A 20,022-nucleotide genomic window follows, 5' to 3' on the forward strand; every position below is an offset into this window, starting at 1 on the left:
CCCCTGCCCCTTGTCACACAATGTCACTTCTGCATGATACCCTCCCCCCCCTTCAAGGTGTGACGTAATTTATGGATGGTCCCTTATTAACACTTGTCGAAACATTTATTTCATTAATAAATAATAAATAAATAATTTGAAACAAGGGTGCAAAACTCTCGATCCAATTCGCTTATATCTCTTGCTCGGCAACCGGCGGACATGGATTATTAACCAACCACGAAACTAATTCATCTGAATAGGATTATTATCTCTGACTGAGGTATCCGTCGACTGGCGTAGGAACCGAATGATCGCAAGAATCCCATCCTGTTCTATATTAAAGAAATGGTTTTGTGCAACTCAGATTTTTGGCTACATTGTCTTATTTCCTTTTCTATTTGATGGGGCGTCAAGATTTTCCACCCACAGATCCATATGTGTAAACATACAAAACCGTTTATGTGCAGATATATCGCTCATTTGCTGCAACGTCGTCATAATATGTATGTACATACATACATATACGAGGTGTGTTCAAAAAGTATCGCGAATTTTGTGTCTTTTCAAAAATTATTTATTTATTCATGAATATCTATTTTGTCCCTTCAAAGTAATCCCCCCCCCCCAATCCTTCGATGCCCTCTTTATCTCGTCAAGAGAAGCGTAACGTCGTTCGGTCATGGGCCTCTTCAGTTTAGGAAACAAGAAAAAGTGACAGGGGCCAGATCTGGGGAATACGGTGGCTGCGGCATCATTAGTGTGTTGTTTTTGGCCAAAAAGTCGCGCACAAGCAACGATGTGTGAGCAGGGGCGTTTTCGTGGCGCAATTTTTTTGATAGGTAAAAATCGAAGACGATCCAAAACACGTGCAAGCAAAGCAGCTGTCAACAATTAAATGAACATTCAAAATGGCCGAGCTTGTCGACATAAGTGAGAGACATGAGTACCAACATAACGCAACAAAAATTCGAAATTCGAATATACGTAACCCGCGAAAATTCAAAATTCGCGATACTTTTTGAACACACCTCGTATGTATATCACCTAAATAAGCACACGAAAAATATTTTGTTTTTGTTTTGGACAAATTATTGGAAATAAATATTGTGTATCAATTTAGCTTCCGTTATACAGTATTTATAATAGGTCTACCTGGCTGGCGTAAAAATGTATATCAAATGGCTAAGCTCATATTGTACATATTTATGTATTGGGTTGTCAAAAAAGTCTTGGGGTATTTTTATTGAATCAATTCGTGTGGCACCCATACATCGAACTTCTTAGTGACTCCAAGCTTCTTCAAATGGTTTATAACGGCTTGATGACTACTATGCCGGTCTCTTTCGACTAATTCAGCGATTTTATCGCAATTTTCGACGACAGGCCTTCCGGAGCGTGGCGCATCTCCGACCACCTCTACACCAGAACGAAAACGTTGAAACCATCGTTGTGCGGTGGAAATGGAAACTGTTTCGGGTCCATAAACTGCACAAATTTTATTGGTGACTTGAGATGCATTTTTGCTTTTATCGTAGTAGTACTGTAAAATATGCCGTTTTTTCTCTTTATTTTGTTCCATGTTTGCGACGCTATAACTCCCGGACGACTTAAAAGAAACGACAATCAATCAAACACGTGTGAAATGAGCTTTCGAAAAAGGTATAGCATAACCCGATGCGACGAATAAAACTAGAACTACGCGCTTTCAGCGCCAACTAGCGAAAATACCGCAAGACTTTTTTGACAACCCAATATATTACTTTCACTAGATATATGAAGGTTACAAACAAATAAATGTGTAAATGTATATTCATAATATATTCATAATGAGAGAGGCGTTGTACATATGTATATGTACTTGTCATCTGTATAGAGAGTGTGGTTATAAGTCACAAATTAGAGATAAGATACGCTCAGATAAGACCCCTACTCAGCCAATCATAAGTCAACGTCGTACGTTCAATGGTTAACCAAACAATAATAAAGTATAATAATGTGGCCAATTATAGGGCACTGATAAGGCAATGATAACTATGTAATCGGACGTCTTTATTCTTATAAATACATAAATGTGTGTTTATTAATAATTCCATTTTCGTAATACATATACATATATTACTTATAATATTTCGCCCAAGGAATGAAGATTCTCATATAGCAAAAGGTCTTTCCCTCTCTTCAACTAAATAATATGCCAAAGGTAATGCCAAACATTTCCAATATGTATTCTTTTAATAAGTTTATAAAGCATTTAAGACAGAAAATACTTTTATGAATATAATATATGTATATATTAAATACATAGCATAAATCTGTATATTACTTTAAGAAAAGTATTTTGAATACAATCTTAAAGGAAACACGAGTTACGGTACATATGATTTTTCTTTTCGCTCCCATTTACGAATATTCGCCAATTGTTTACACATTTGTACATATTTATAAAATGCCAGTATTATATCAAATTCCTATTTTAATAGGTTATTAAAATACATATTATCTATCAAATGTTTGATTGGGAAGTCGAAAAAGTATTTTATTTCTAATCAAACTTTTATACTAATAAATAAATCCATCGATCTCATGACATTTCATAGATTGAAGGAGAAGTTATTGCGTTTTAAGTGTCAGTATGTTTGTGTTATCGGTGCGAAAATGAGCTTCGAACAAAGAGCCAACATTAAATTTTTGTTTCAAAATTGGTAAAGCTTTTACCGAAACATTTCAATTGATGAAACAAGTTTGTGCGATGATTGCCTATTCCATAGCAGAGTGCACGAGTGGTTTCAACGTTTTCAAAGTGGTCGTGAGGACATAAATGACGATCAACATGTGGGCCAATTAAAATCTTTGATCACCTGAAATTCCATCGAAACTGTGCGTTCATCAAAAATCAGCCGAAATCATCATTGAAATTCATGGAAATGGAATTGAACATCTCCAAAACATCGATTTATCGCATTTTGACCGAACATTTGGGCTTACAAAAGGTGTGTGTACGGTTTGTTCCGCACAAATTGACTGACGATCAAAAATTGCCCAGACTGCAAAATTCGAAGGATGATTATTTGACCAAAAATCACATTTTAACCATTCACTCCCCGTATTCACCTGATATGGCACTGTGCGACTTCTTCCTTTTCGGAAAATGGTATTTGCCCATGAAAGGAAAGCGTTATGCAGACGTAGAGGCCATTCAAAAGGCTTGCACCTGTATACTGGCGGCCACACCGGCCAACGAGCTAAAACACTTGTTCGACATGCTTTTGGACCGTGCAAAAAGCTGTATTGAAGTAGAAGGAGACTATTTTGAATAAAATAAATTGATTTTGCCGAAAAACCCTTTGTTTTTGTTTTTGCTTTTTTTTTTTTTAAGTCCTGTTTACTTTGGAACGCACCTTGTACATATAATGATTTTCGTTTTTCTAGGAAATCTTATGCGGAATTCGTCGGTCAGTATATGAGTTATATAGAGTAAATGTACATAAACCTACCCTAGTATATTATATATAGGGATCCGACCACGCGTTGCTGTGGTATACATTTTATACTATTATTCATATAATAAACTGTATTGAATAACAGTGAAAATTTTATGTACGAATAAAGGCGAAAACGTTTCTGTCGGTATAAGAATCCAAGGGATTGTACTTGAGATTTAATTTTGAACATGTTCATAAATAAATTTCATTGGACGAAATAACGAATTAAAGGCTGCTTTCTCAATGTCTGGTTACCAGCCTTTCTGTCCAGTTAATAGAGTTGTCCGCTTAAGGGGTTAGGGATAGTCAGAGGCACGAAAAAATTAGAATTTTCAGTATTTTTTTGCTATTAAATTGTGTGAATGTGTTGACTTGAAGTCACGAAAATTTCAAAAAAAAAATAATTTCCAAAGTTATAGTAGTTTGTGTTGACCCATTTCCAAAAAAAAAGGTACTTGCGGTGGCAACTATAAGTCCTTGGAGATTCATCTAAAATCCATCGGACAAAAAAATTAGTCCTATAAATAGATAAACTCGAGCCTGATCGAAGGATCTCTTTTTTTTAAATTAACAAAATGGCGGCCTCAGGAAATTTTTTTCTAAATTTTTGGGAAAAAATCAACAGTTAATTGGTCTTAAAAAATCGAGATTTTTTAAAAAAATAAAATCCTTCGATCAGGCCAGAGTTTATTATGTATTCTAAAAGGTGTATAAATTTCATTAAAATCGACTGAGCGGTTTTCGAGTCACAGTTGTCACCGGTTCTAAAACCATAGTTTTGAGAAAAACGCGTTTAAAGTTTCACACTATCGCTTTGAAGTACCCGAGCTCTCTTTGTTATTTGTCGAATAAGTCAAAAACTAATTATCGGATCAACGTGAAATTTTCAGAGAATATTTTTAAGATAATACACTTATCGAAAATGCAAAAAAATAAAAATTATTTTTTGAAAATTCTAACTACCCTATCCCCTTAATAGATTGTACTTAATAAACATCAACAATGTGCATGGTTAATGGATATGTCCTCTTAATAGGACGTCCATTTAATAGAGCTTTCATTATATTCTTTATTGATTATTTGTTTTTACTATCCTATCTTCTAAGTTGGTTCGAACTGGACACAGTGTGCTAAGTTTTACTTTTAATTTTTTTATACTCTCGCAACAAAGTTGCTAAGGAGAGTATTATAGTTTTGTTCACATAACGGTTGTTTGTAAGTCCTAAAACTAAAAGAGTAAGATATAGGGTTATATATACCAAAGTGATCAGGGTGACGAGTAGAGTTGAAATCCGGATGTCTGTCTGTCCGTCCCTCCGTGCAAGCTGTAACTTGAGTAAAAATTGAGATATCACTTGGTACACGTATTTCTTGGCTCCATAAGAAGGTTAAGTACGAAGATGGGCAAAATCGGCCCACTGCCACGCCTACAAAATGGCGAAAACCGAAAACCTATAAAGTGTCATAACTAAGCCATAAATAAAGATATTAAAGTAAAATTTGGCACAAAGGATCGCATTAGGGAGGGGCATATTTGAACGTAATTTTTTGGAAAAGTGGGCGTGGCCCCGCCTCCTACTAAGTTTTTTGTACATATTTCGGAAACTACTATAGCTATGTCAACCAAACTCTATAGAGTCGTTTCCTTCAGGCATTTCCATATACAGTTCAAAAATGGAAGAAATCGGATAATAACCACGCCCACCTCCCATACAAAGGTTATGTTGAAAATCACTAAAAGTGCGTTAACCGAATAACAAAAAACGTCAGAAACACTAAATTTTACGGAAGAAATGGCAGAAGGAAGCTGCACCCAGGCTTTTTTTAAAAATTGAAAATGGGCGTGGCGTCGCCCACTTATGGACCAAAAAACCATATCACAGGAACTACTAATCTAATTAATTTTACAGCAAAATAAAAAAGTATGTAAATGACGGATAATGAAATCTCGATTATCACTTTATCATGCGAGAGTATAAAATGTTCGGTGACACCCTTCCTTACTTCTTATATACAAAGATAATTGTTTAGATTCCGGTGCTCTAGTTGACGTTTTACATCTCAAGGTATTTCCCTGACTTGGATTTGTTCAAGTTGCTAGAGTATGAAACTTTCGGTTGCACCCCCCCTTGTCCTCTCTTACTTGTTTCTACTTAAGACTTTACAGAACCAGGATCGTATATGTAAATGCGGTAATGGTTAGGCATATTCTCAATCCTTTGTAGTTTTCCACAGGCGATACGACATATTTTTTAACTAATTAATAATGATTGGCTATCCGATCTGTATTTAGAAATAGTCAAATATAATTATATTGCATGTGAAACACCTTGATCTGACAAGATTATTACTTAGATTATCACAAGAAATACAATTTTTTTATTAATAATTTTAGACTGGGACTAAGTAATGCATTTTAATTGCTTAAACGACGTGGATAGTATTAAAGTGTTTTGTTTCACTTAAGTGTTTAGTTCTTTTATTACTTACCCAAGCCGTTTTAATAACCTGTTATTTATATTATCTGCATAAAAATAAACATGAATTTCGAGATTATGTGAAGATTTAAAATACATAGCTTCTTTACAATGTCTGTTACGTTATAAAACTTCATTTTGTCTAGCTAGTAGGCTCATTTCTAACAAATCATTCTGCGACTTCCGAAGTAAACAAAAATTCAGTCATACCTTGATGCCATACAAATGACAATTCATGCAATAAACACAACTTGAATGTCTGTGTGTACGAAAATATTAGATAAGTGCGAAAAGAGCTATTTGCCGTGGCAGCAAATAAATCGAATTCGATTAGCAATACAATTTGCATGAGTAATAATTTAGCACGATAGTGGCTTTTATTTATTTCTAGTAATGTGCAACATTTAAAGTCTTTGAATTATTTAACTACAGAGTCTTTAAATAACTCAATTTTTAAATGAAAGACTAAAAATATTGTGACGATAACTAAATTCAAAACACTTAGCTTTTAAAGAAATTCTTAAAATGTTGAAACCCATCAGAAACGAAAGTAGACAAACATTAACGGAAAAATAATTTACGGGAAATCTGAAGTCGGGAAAAAGAAGGGGAGGGTGTTCTTTTTTCCTTTTACGGAGCTAATTTATCAAAGAAATGTATATACTTTTTATACCATCGGAAAATAGAGATAACAAACAGAAGGCCTACGGACTTTACAAAAAAAAAAATCTTTTTTGACGTGAGAATTTTTGATTGAAAATAAGGGTTTTTTGATTTTAAGTCGAAATAGGGAAGCCTTTATTAAAAAATGCAGCATGTGTGGGACATAAGAAGATAAATATACACCTAATCTCGAGAAAGAAAAACAAAAATTGGATTACTTGAAATTTTTACATAAATTTTGAGGTTATATGAAAAAAAATCGATGTACAAAAGTTATAGATTTTTTTACCGTTTCAACCTTTTTCTATAAGATTCGTAGTTTTGCCGTAAATTGAGATATACCGTTTTTAATCCATGAAAATTAAACCACGCCCCTTTCCTTCTTTTCCCGACTTCAGATCACCCGAAAATTATCTTTGCTTTAATACATATATGTTATGTGTTGTCCTATGATTTGTTTTTGATTTGAAAAAATGATTTATAATGAAAACATGTTGGTTATTTATTGATTATTCGAATTATCGATTTTTAGAGCTGAAGAGCATTCGAAATAGTAAAATCAATGTGAATCCGACATAGTAAATTTATTAAAGCAGTTTATTCGTGCCAATTTGTAACTCACCAAACACTACCGCTCCTGCAATAGACCGCCTTATGCAGCTTGTAAAGCTATTGGGCGAGAATAAAATAAATAAACACTCTACGTCTAAATTTAATCGTTGCAATAAAACAAGCCACACATGATTTATCAGCGATTCCCTGGTATATCTAAGGATGACCTTGGTAGTTTCAAAGGCGTGAGTACACGCCGTGACCGCATGTTATGAGGGGCGGGTGTACGGCCATGTTGTGAAAGTGGGTGATGGTGAAGGTAGCAAACTCTTTTACGCGTGAGTTTGAGCATAAAACTAAATAAAATCACAGAGAATCGAAGAAATCACAAGGCTTTTGTATGAATTCAAAAGAAGTCCAATGGCGAGAATAAAACAGGGGAACTGCGATGAAAATGAGCTCAGGTGTTGCACTTGAGTGACGTTGCCAAAAGTTAGCACCGAATTCGTACATCCTATTAGCCAAACAATCGAGGGTGGGCATGTGTCTATGAACCCGATGTGGTTTTACAATGGTATTTCTAATACTGTCTGTTACTTTTTTGCACTTTCTTAAATAATCAAAGAAGGAATAGATGTTCACACTTTGGCACGCCAACGTTTACACGCTGTTACACAGATTTTCGGATGACCTTAGTGTGGCAATTCAGCTCGCGACTTTCTCTTTAGGCGACGTCGTAAACAATTTTATTGTGATACGCTAAACAGCTTTTAGTCGAAGATGATGCCTTGGGAAAAATATGGATCGATAACAATTCCAACCTGTTGACAGTATACGAGTATGTATCAATTTCATTCTTTCGGTTTTTAGTATTTTCCTTTCGTTTTCGGTAATTTGCCGATGGTATCAGGCTGCACGTGCATAATAGGCAATAAATTAGCTTAGTCATCAGTGTGAATAACAGATATAAAAATTGTTGTTGCATTAAAAGAGGAAAATGGAGAAGCTAGGTGGATCAGCACCATCGGAAATATAAGCGAAGAAGTCAATTGTAAGTGTGAAACCGTTTATAGTCGACAAGGGGAATAATATTGCCTAAGTCTTAATGACTGATGTCGGGGAGGGTTAGTTTTTTTTTGTTTTTTTATAGTAGGAGGAAGCATCGAATGCGAAGTGCGGGGCTTTAACCCGCTAAACCTAACCTACTCCTACCTCATGTCTCTCCCACAGGACCACTGGACAAAGTATTACTTCATGGGAGAGAAGAAGACATTTAAGTCTCCTCTATTGCACGGACTGACTGACGCCTAATCTGTTCTAAGTGTCTCAATTTTGTCATAATTAGATTTGCCGCTCTGCTGACAGCTTTCCTCTTTACAGAGGACTCGCACATAAGTGCAGTAAAATTTTCCACCACCGAGGGTGGTTTTCAACATTTCCCTTATACTTGAAAACCGAGGGCAATAAAAGAACACGAGTTCAGAGTCTTCTATACATTCTGTACACGTCGGATAGTATTGACTAAAGTCATGACGATATTTGAATATATAGCTTCTGAAGCAACCATGCCCACTGAGTATTTGGCTAAGGTGGAAATCCAGGTCTCCATGTTTCCTACCTATCCACGAGTGTATGTCAGAAATCAGTCGGTAGGTACACCGTCCTTTGCATGAAATTTGCCACCGCTGCTGGCGAGGGTTAGGCGGTATCCTTATGTTTGTTTGAAAAAAAAACATCTACAAAGACGCAAGGGAACAATTTCAAAATGATACTTCGTATAAAAGCCTGCTACTTATATGAAAAATAGATATCACATTTTTTTATACATTAGTGTAAATGTATGAACACGTTATTAAATTTTGTCGAGAAATCAGTATACTAGTTTCAACGATTATCGGGTCCGAAATCTATTTTAGAAATGATAAGTCGATTAATTGAAAATCGTAATGAAACAAATACCAGTGGGCTCGTACATCATGTTGATCAAAGATAAAGGTGCTCTAGTATTATATATTCTAGCCACGCAAACAATTCTCTATCCATTTAAATCACTGCCCTATGGAGACTTAAATTAGGGACTACGTAGAATATTTAAACTTGACATTTAAAATTACTATATCAATGCTGCAAAAATATAATATAAGAAAGGAAATAGATGAATGTGTGCATCGCTTTAATTTATAATTATACTTTCCGTCTGTGTGTTTATATGCAAAATTATTTGAAAATACAACTGTAAATTCAAAATGATTATTGTGTATTAAGCTTGTAATGCAAAAACTCGTAGTTTTTGAATTTCAGAAATTTTTGAGGAGTCATTTGCATAGATTTTCCACTTAAGGAAGTTGTTGTACACCTCTTTGGAAGATATGCATTAATTCGCATATTCAATTTGCAAATGGAACTTACTGCATATGCTGATTCTGTTGTAATGATCACATTTTTATACCCTGAACTGGGTATATTAAGTTTGCCACGACGGTTGTGACACTCAGAAGGAAGCGTCGGAGACCCTATAAAATATATATTTAAATGGTCAGTATGTTGGGCCGAGTCGATTTAGCCATGTCCGTCTGTCTGTATATTTACGAACTAGTCCCTCAGTTTTTAAGATATCGTTTTAAAATTTTGCAAACATTATTTTCTCTTCAAGAAGTTGCTCATTTGTGGGAACTGCCGATATCGGACCACTATAACATATAGTTGCCATACAAACAGAACGATCGGAATCAAGTTCTTGTATGGAAAACTTTCACATTTGACAATGTATCTTCACAAAAGTTGGCACAGGTTATTTTCTAAGATAATAATGTAATATATGAAGAAATTGATCAGATCGGCTTACTATAGCATATAGCTGCTATACAAACTGAACGATCGGAATCTAGTGCTGGTATGGAAAACTTTTGCATTTGACAAGATATATTCACGAAATTTGGTATGAGTTATTGCTCATAGAAATAACGTTATATCGGGAGAAATTATTCTGATCGGCTCACTATAGCGTATAGCTGCCATACAAACCAAACGATTGGAATCAAGGAATGAAGGTATGGAAAACTTTCGCATTTGACGTGGTATCTTCACGAAATTTGACATGGATTAATTGTTCAGATCGGATTACTATAGCTTCCATATACAAACAAGTTCCATTTTATTTATTAAATAACCTTAATGTTTCTAGTAAACATGCTGGCTAAAAAGAACTAGTAAAATGTTTTCCTTTGGATGAAAACCACATTTCCACATATCGATATTTTATAACAAAGAAAAAGCAGTGATAGTGTAGTCCCATTACTTTCTACTTTGGCAGTTCCTCTGTTTTATTTCCAAGCTTTCTGTTAATATTCTTTATTTTACATTATTTGCTTTCAAAGCAATTAAGAATCGATTAATGTGCTCCAGTATCATTTACGCAACGTATAAGGTAATCACCTCTTCGAAATAAATAATAAATTTCGTTTAGAATTCACTGGCTGAAAGAAGAGATTGCCGAATTATTAGTGTAAGGAGTAGTTCAGATGAGTGGTATACATATATAATGGTATTTTTGAAAGGTATTAAGTCCATGGCGGTCGTAGCTATTATTAAAGTATTGTATGCGTTTTCATTTAAGTTACAAATATATTTTCGGAATTCATTACTATTCAGAGCCAGTATTCATCAAATGAATCCACTGTAATTGTTCCAGAGCTGGTCGAATATAATCTAGTTATATTCCGTAAAGTAATTTAGTTTACTATCATATTATTATATTCAGTTGTGTCCCTTACGTGCAACAAATAAGTTTTGTGATATGATTATTAGCTATTACAATTTTTGCTGACTATGCTTGGCGTTGCATAATATGATAAGTGCACTGCGTATGGAGAAAAGCAATAGGCTGAGAAATAACAGTCGATAGGTGAATTGATTGAAGACTAATACAATAATATCCGCTAGTCCTTCTACATATATCTACATATTTATGTACCTTTAAAAATGCATGTGTGTCGGTGTAGTTCATATTATACTCCAGCAATGCATTAAGCGATTGTTATTGTTGTTGTCTACAGAAGCTATTAACTTAATTGTGAAAGTCAGTTGGAAAAACAAACTGTGTAACCTAATAATTGGTTGCACGGATAGCCGCTGTATTTTTATTAAATTGATAAGATACGAGTACGCATCTTACAATGATGTTAATATATGGCAGTAGTACCAGTTTCTATAAGTAATGTTATTTGAAAAGACATTTATCCGATAAAATGCACAGAATCAAATACATTTACAATCTCATATGGTCGCCTTCACTTCCGCCATAAAAGTCAAAGTCATTAGAAGTAAACTAAATGATGATAAAAGGGCAATTAGCATTGGTAGGTACCCAATTTGCACAGTGATAAAAAAACTAGATTATTTTCATTTGATCGAAATTATTATTTTCTTTAGCTAGACCGTCTTTTTCATTACACATATAAATACTACCCGAAGACTGCAAAATGCATTCTATGGTTTAGAGTGGTTTAGAGTGAGAGTAGAGATAAATAGATGTAAGCCACAAACTCATTCACACAAATAGTTCAATTATTAGTGTTAAATTAAAAATAAACATTTTTAGCTCAACATATATTTCCATATTTACGGTTAGTTTTCGAGCAAATTGTAACTCATTGAAAATCAATAATGTTGGTGTGCACATTTCGTATTCGACGTTTTGTTCGCGAAATATAGAAACTATCTTGGTCGAAAAGCGACGCATATAAAATAAAATTATGCGACAAAAAGTGTGGAAAATGACGTTAATAAAATAAAAAGAGATGGATGATGTCTTTATCCGTCGACATGTTTACTTGGTACAAATGATGTACGCAAGTCATGTTGGAACTACGAACATGTTCGCCTGTGGAGGGTCTTTAATTTTATAGTTCTTCAACTGTGTTTAACTTTTTAATTGCCCTTACTAAGTTGGTTTTTTTTGGGTGAGCACTTTCATTTATCATTTAGGTCATATTTTGCTTATTTTTTTAAATAGTTTACAAACTATTCTAATTCTGCCCTGCCTTCAAAATATTCTTCCTGTAAAACAAGCAAAATCTTTAGCTTCAATTGCACCGAAGTTAGAATATCCTTCACAAATAAAAAAGTGGCTATACTTTTTTGTATAATATTTCGTTTTATTATTAAAATGGCAATAACTAAATTTGCTAAAAAAATATATGTATGTACATATATCTGGATATCGGCTTTTTCTTTTGTCTAGTTGCGTTCCAATGATTGATTTCTGGATCTCCTGGTTTGGCAGCAACTAGACTTCTATGGACTTGGTATGTAGTTTCCAGAGAACCTCTTTCAGCTTCTTTGTATCAGTTTGTCATATAGATTTTTGCTGACTTAGTTTTGGTCGTTCAGTTTGCATAAAAATTAGGTTTGAAATAATGCAATCAAAATATAATTGAAATAATAATAAATAAATTCGAATTTAATTCTTTTTACTATTTTTTATATCGTTGAGTCTGAAAGTGCACATTAAAAATAATTTTTAAATTTTTAATCCCAAATACCGGATTGAAAGAAAGAATCCCAAGCTGATAACTAAAAATTAAAAAAATAATTTTTTTTTAGAATTGAATATTGTGTTTTTAGAAATATCGGAACAAAAAAGTCAGTTAAACCTTAAGGCATCAACTATTCGAAAGCTTAATGTGTGGTATATTATGTATAGTTTTTAATAGCTTCAGGAATTTTTTTGTGACTTTTGAAATAAATGTGCAGAAATGCATACCAAGTTCTGAGACTGAAGCACATGAATATGTCGTATTTGCGCAACAAACTGACAATTTGAATACTTATTTTTTGGCTACTTCCACTTCTACTTCCGCTTGAGTACATGGTAGTCAACAGCAACTTGTCTGCCATACAATTGCGGCACGTTGCTCGACAGCAATAGGTGCATATACTGCTGTTAACTGTACTCAACCAACTGTCCTTTGTAATATATAAAAATATTGTGTCTGCAGGGGTAATCAGAGACCGCAGATCGTCGAGATTGTAACAGAAAGTATACTGAAAATTATATTATACTAGCTGACCCGGCGAACTTCGCCCCGCCCAATTTTTATTTGAAATAGTTAAAACGCTTTTTGAACTCTGTTCAAGGCCATTAGTATCACAAATAAGTGTCAATAAATGTATTCTCATGTAGCGCCATCTACTGCAATAGCACATATAGCTCTAAATTTAACTCCAAATGTACATTTAGCCATACAAAATTCTATACCTAAATGCAACTAAATGAAATTTTTTTTTTGCATTTAGGAAATACATGCAGAAATCAACTCTGCGATTTCCTAAATTCCTCTGAAATCTCCCAAATTCGAGGAAGATTTACTGGAAAAGAGTGGCAGCATTGCTTTATTTATTTCACGGATTGTATGTGATTTTTTCTTAAATTTAGAATATTGGAAGTCATAGACTCGTATAACTTTACCACAAATAATATAAACTTCAAACAACGCATCTTCATTTAATGTTTTTAGCAAGTGGCAGCTTTTGTTATGACAGCCTAAATCCATGAAAATTTAGAAAGAAATGTAGCGCCATCTACTGTAACATACCGCACTTACTCAATACCGCTGTTAGCGCCACCAACTGGTGGATAGCTCTTTGCTAATAATAAACAAATAATTTGCAATAAATAAATAATGCGACTATAAGGAGAGTTATAAACTATCCTATCTTTCAAGTTGGACCAAACTGCACACAGTGTTAAAAATTTCATTAAAATCGGTTCAGTAGTTTAGGAGTCCATCGAAATCAAACAACGTGACACGTGATTTTTATATATTAAGATATGGCAGATCGTTTAACAACTGTAACAAATAAAACACGGTTCACAAAATCGGTACGCATTTTTGTTTCCATATTATATTGCAATAAGTAAAAGACGTTTTGTTAAAAGTAATAAACAAACGCAAACATATTTATTCACCTTTTAGATAATATCAAATGTAACTTTACATATCGCTATTTCGAATAAATTTGCGAGCTCTTTTATCATTCCTATAAGTCCCTGAACAATATTTCGCGTTACTTTAGCAGGAGATTTATTCCACTTTAACAAAAACTTTTCTACGCTACTAGATGTTTTTCTTAATTTACATTTTGTAATTGACTAATACTGCTAAATTGGGCGAGGTTGTGGCCAGTTGGATGGGTTCATGTCCTTTGAAACGAAATCAATTAGATTATCCTAGTACCACTGAATTAGAGTTTTCGAAAACTTTACTGATGTTCGATGTTGCTGAATGAATGGCAATAAACGTCTTTGCAAGCATTCTTTCATGAATAAATCGGACGTCATTGTAAACGATGTGACGAAAGCCCATCTACAACACATCAATAAATCGATTTTTTATAGTTTTGATAGTTTATATTTTCACAAATATCCAGTGAAATCGGCAGGGTTGTATCTTGCACAGTTTTTGAATGGCAGCGTTCTAAAGAGCGACCGCTGTTAGGTATAAATCGGATTCGAAACTTTAAACGTGTTTTTCTCGAAACGACTTTTTTTCAAAAGTGCTGACATAACTCAACGAGAAATTGGCCAGTTGACCTCAAATTGCAACTGGGTATTCTTGAATATATTTACTATACAATGACCTACGATCTTTTTGATTGATGGGAAATTGTCAATTTAGCATTAGAAAAACAACAATTGTTTTTTTTAGCTAAAAACCGGATTTTTTTTAGAACTACGTCATTTTGTAAATTTTTGATATTTTTCAAAAATCTTAGGTTATTGTATAGGAAATACCTTCAACTTCAACAACCTTTTTGAGTTTTTTTGTTTCAGTTTTTTATTTGGACGGAATCATGTCAGAAGTTGGGAATTTTTTTGTTTTTGGCACATCCGAAGATAGCACATAACTTCGTTATTTTTAAATTTTTTTTACTACACAATTATCCTGATTATCTTTATACATATGTGGGCTTAGAAAATATAATTTGCTTTCGTCAAACAACATAACCTATTGGCAATCATATTGATCCCAATTTCGATAAAGTTGTGCAGCCTTAATGTTTTGTGTTACCTTCTTGCTAGGGCATCCTCTAAGCCGTCGGTATATGGTTTCGACAGTTTGCATCTCGCCCTTATAAAGGGTGATTTTTTAAGAGCTTGATAACTTTTTAAAAAAAAAAAACGCATAAAATTTGCAAAATCTCATCGGTTCTTTATTTGAAACGTTAGATTGGTTCATGACATTTACTTTTTGAAGATAATTTCATTTAAATGTTGACCGCGGCTGCGTCTTAGGTGGTCCATTCGGAAAGTCCAATTTTGGGCAACTTTTTCGAGCATTTCGGCCGGAATAGCCCGAATTTCTTCGGAAATGTTGTCTTCCAAAGCTGGAATAGTTGCTGGCTTATTTCTGTAGACTTTAGACTTGACGTAAATCGCATGATCTTGGTGGCCAACTTACGGGTCCATTTCTTGAGATGAATTGTTGTCCGAAGTTTTCCCTCAAAATGGCCATAGAATCGCGAGCTGTGTGGCATGTAGCGCCATCTTGTTGAAACCACATGTCAACCAAGTTCAGTTCTTCCATTTTTGGCAACAAAAAGTTTGTTAGCATCGAACGATAGCGATCGCCATTCACCGTAACGTTGCGTCCAACAGCATCTTTGAAAAAATACGGTCCAATGATTCCACCAGCGTACAAACCACACCAAACAGTGCATTTTTCGAGATGCATGGGCAGTTCTTGAACGGCTTCTGGTTGCTCTTCACCCCAAATGCGGCAATTTTGCTTATTTACGTAGCCATTCAACCAGAAATGAGCCTCATCGCTGAACAAAACACGCGCGCGAAACACATTTCGAACCGAACACTGATTTTGGTAATAAAATTCAATGATTTGCAAGCGTTGCTCGTTAGTAAGTCTATTCATGATGAAATGTCAAAGCATACTGAGCATCTTTCTCTTTGACACCATGTCTGAAATCCCACGTGATCTGTCAAATACTAATGCATGAAAATCCTAACCTCAAAAAAATCACCCGTTATAAAAAGCGCTTTTAAAGTGGTCGATTAAACTTATCCGCCGTAGCAAGTCTGTTATCTCATATGACTTTCGAGGATGACCTGATACCTTTTTACGCTCCAAATCAGCACTTTTTTATTAAGATATGAACAATAGTTAAATGGCTACAACCAATTCTAGTTGCTATTTGTCAATATGCGATCTTTTTTGTCACGCGTTAATTTCTTCTGATCATTTGGCATTTCGAGCAACTTTTCAGTTACTCAACGAAAACACGCTTAACTGAACAGTGTTCAACCAAATTTCATAAAACATAATTAGTTACTCAGTGCTTACTAAATTTAGGAGATTTTTTTATTCAAATATAGAATTATATAGCTGGGTGGTTGATCGTAAATGTACTTGTAAATTTACATAATTTTCTGTTTTCCTGTGATCCTGTTAGGTGCTATAACCCGCCGCAAAATTCTACTCTGGATCCGCGCCTGAGTAGAATTTGATTATTCAATCGTCAATTTAATTTCCATTTCGTTTCACAGTTCACGAAGTTAGATCACTATTTCGACCAAAAGATCATTTATAATTTATGCTGTTTTAATACAAAGCCCTCAAATACGAACGCATTTCAAGAGCACAGTGCCTTCCAGTGATTGACTGCCGCAAATCGACGCATGCGTGGCCTTCGTTGCTTTTTTATGCTTCGTGGCATCATCTTCTTTGTTACTTTAAAAAACAAGCTATTATTCATGTTTTACTCATCCGGTCAGTGGACGTTCCCATTTATAAAAGAGAAACTGTAAAAAACTTGATTTGTTCCAATATCTTACGAATTGCAAAATGACGCCCTCTGAGTTCAACTGCTAATCGTTAAAAAATTAAAAACAAAAAAAAAAATATTTGTATGCAAAAGCACAGAGCGTAACGTTATAATTTACCTAAAGGTTGGTTGTAACAGATAGATATGAACATAGAATATATATTCGAGTATTTTTATCCAACATAACGAGAGTATATTTCTAGGATAATAAACCTATATAAAATGTAAGCCTATAGTGATATTAAAATTTGTAAGCTAAGCTTTGTATTTTATTTATACATAGCCTGACGTCACTTCAATTAGAACAAGTCACAAACAGAAAAATTACTGTTAGTAATGTTAATGCAGTTTCAAACATTGTTTGATATAATAAGAAAACATATATTTAATGCTTTGTTTTATTTTTGTCTCTTTACAGGTACGTATTTCATCGGTATATAAAAACAAGGGTGAATAAAAGTTTTCTAGTCGTACTAATACAAATATGGTAATTTGTTTCTTTAAAAAACATTTTTTGTATCCCTTTTTCTAAAAACCTTTCAAACCAACACGTAGCGTCTCCAAAACTAAAAATTGTAACTAAGGAGTACAGTAATGACATCACGCTATCATCATATTTTATATTACACTCCATATTTTGCTTTAGAAGTTATGAAATTAAAAAAGTTTCGGTAAATTTTAACTAAAGTTACATTTTCCAACACCCAAAGCCCACCGTCTCCCAGCTGCTTTACTCATCCTATTCGCCCCGTCTAGCCAAGTAAACAGAAAAGGAAAGCTTATATTTTGTGTGACGTATACTTACACAGTTTTTCGTTTCTTAATTTTCAAATTAAAATAGTAACAACAAGCAAATTTACTAGGTCGCTCACAGTGCCAATTATTGAACGTAACTAAATTTTGCACTTATTCAGCGTAATGGTTATTTCTACTTTTATACCATAAACTGGGTATACTCAGTTTTAACGCCCAGGAGGTCGGAGTATATGCGAGTATATAAATGATCAGCGTGACGAGCTGAGCCAATTTAACCATGCCCTTTTGTATATGTATATGTAAAACAACCACTCACTGAATTTTTAAAGTATTGACCTAAAATTTTGCTCACGTCCTTTGCTCCTCAAGAAGCGTATTTGTCTGAACTGTGGATATCGGACCACAATTGGAAATAACTGCCATACAAACTGATCGATCAAAAACAGATCCTTATGAAGTAACTCTAATACAAGGTGAAGTTTGTTTATTATGACACAACGTTGCTAGAAATAACTAACAAAAGGCTTTTCGTTAGATACAGTAGTTACAATAAGAAATGTACCTTCCGCACAGTCGAAGTTAACGTTTTGTCTCGTTGTTATGCAACAGCCATATTTCAATGTTTTTTATCTAGGTTTGAATGAAATTAATTAGAAAGATTTAGTCACTGAGTTAATTGTGCTGATGGACCTATATCTTATTATCTACCTGCTTCATTTTATAATGCTTTCAAAACTCAACACTATTCTAATTAATATACAATCCCGTAAGAAGAAAAACTATGACCACATAGATAGTTTCGTTCCACATATGAGTAGGGTCTAGGAAATTTATTGTGGTAATGTAACTCCCTGGTTCCCTGGTTCTCCATCCTACATACCTTCTTTGTCTGGAGCAACGGTGTGAAGCCAACGCTAATCAATAATGTTCCATACTGACACTTAACGTTAATCATAATACATGCATCGCCACTTCTGTATATAAGTATTTTATTGTATATTTGGCTGCTACCACCGGAATTCAAGACAAGCACTGACAGTGGTGGCTGAGGCATTTAAAACCCGAACTTGGTTCCCATTTGTTTCTAGAAGACGATTTTTAGCACTCATTGCTTATTTACCGTCTACGGTTGCTTACACGGATATGTTGTTATTTTTATGCAGCAATCATCAAAAACATATTACAGTTAATGCAGTCTAGACACGCAAAGGCTTCACCGTGCATACATAAGACACGGGTAGTTGCAGAAGCTGAAGCTGTGGCCGGTTGAAACGTTTTGTACTACAGATACGAAAAAACCAATGACTGTTAATTTATGCGCTCTATAACATGCAATGATCGAAAAAGTCACTAAGATTTAAAAATACAAGAACTTTTGATGGTAAGCTTCTTTTTTTTTACCAGGCAGAATATTTAAAAATAATTGTTGGCTTTTGATGCACTGAAGTTTGAAAGTAAGGTGTATACGTATGAAATACCTTTGGAATGAATTATAATTTAAGTATTGCATGATGACTCGGAGTGAACCGTTCAAAGGTACATAATTTGGAAATTATATAAATATTTTTCGTCGTCAAAAATATCTGGTCTTATATAGATTTTTATTAATTTCAAAGTTATGTTGAACAACGTTATAGATATTTCTAAAAAAATCTGACTTCATTTAATTAAATTGTTAATAAAATTCGAATATTATAATTATAATTGTATTTGGAATTGATGCAAGTAAAATAATGAGTAAAATGAATTCAAAATACATTTTATTGAAATGTAGAAAATTTTAGCATTTTACGTTAATTACTTATTTATAATCTCATTTTAGAATTGAAATATTTAATCCATTACAATTGCCATTTAGTAAGAATAAGGAGTTTTACTATGATTTTCATTGGGTGTATAATAGTTAAATAAATGATTGGAATGACACGTAAAAAAAAACTGTTGTATCACCTTGTATCGATATACATATATGTATATATATAATAGGTTTATATATATGTATATGCTATCCATTATATATTAGCATTATGAGGCGTGTTGAAATTCGGGTGCCATCCGACCGTCTTTGGTAGCCGTAACTTGAGTAAAATCAAGATATTATGATGAAATTGAACATGCACATGTTTGCACATAATTCTTGACACCATAAGAAAGTTGGTATTGCAGATTTGCGTAATCGGACCATTGGCAGCCCCACTAAACGGCATTAATCGAAACCTGTAATGTGCCATAGCTAATAAGTTTAATGTACATGTCTCCTAAACGACTAA

General features: G+C 33.9%; 1 protein-coding gene across 33 annotated transcripts in view; it reads left to right on the plus strand.

The window, feature by feature from the left end:
• The window catches only part of LOC105232786 (RNA binding protein fox-1 homolog 2), a 103,631-nt gene that overhangs the window by 18,419 nt on the left and 65,190 nt on the right, over window positions 1-20,022 (plus strand). The window contains exon 3 of one of the 33 annotated variants that reach the window (XM_049457715.1): window positions 17,415-17,483. The exons of the other annotated variants lie outside the window; for them this stretch is intronic. Within the exon in view, the coding sequence (XP_049313672.1) occupies window positions 17,481-17,483 (3 nt within the window). The 5' untranslated portion in view covers window positions 17,415-17,480. The remainder of the gene's footprint in view (window positions 1-17,414; window positions 17,484-20,022) is intronic. 33 annotated transcript variants of the gene reach the window in all.

This window comes from Bactrocera dorsalis, chromosome 5 (genome assembly GCF_023373825.1).
Source record: "Bactrocera dorsalis isolate Fly_Bdor chromosome 5, ASM2337382v1, whole genome shotgun sequence".
NCBI classification, from domain to species: Eukaryota; Metazoa; Arthropoda; class Insecta; order Diptera; family Tephritidae; genus Bactrocera; species Bactrocera dorsalis.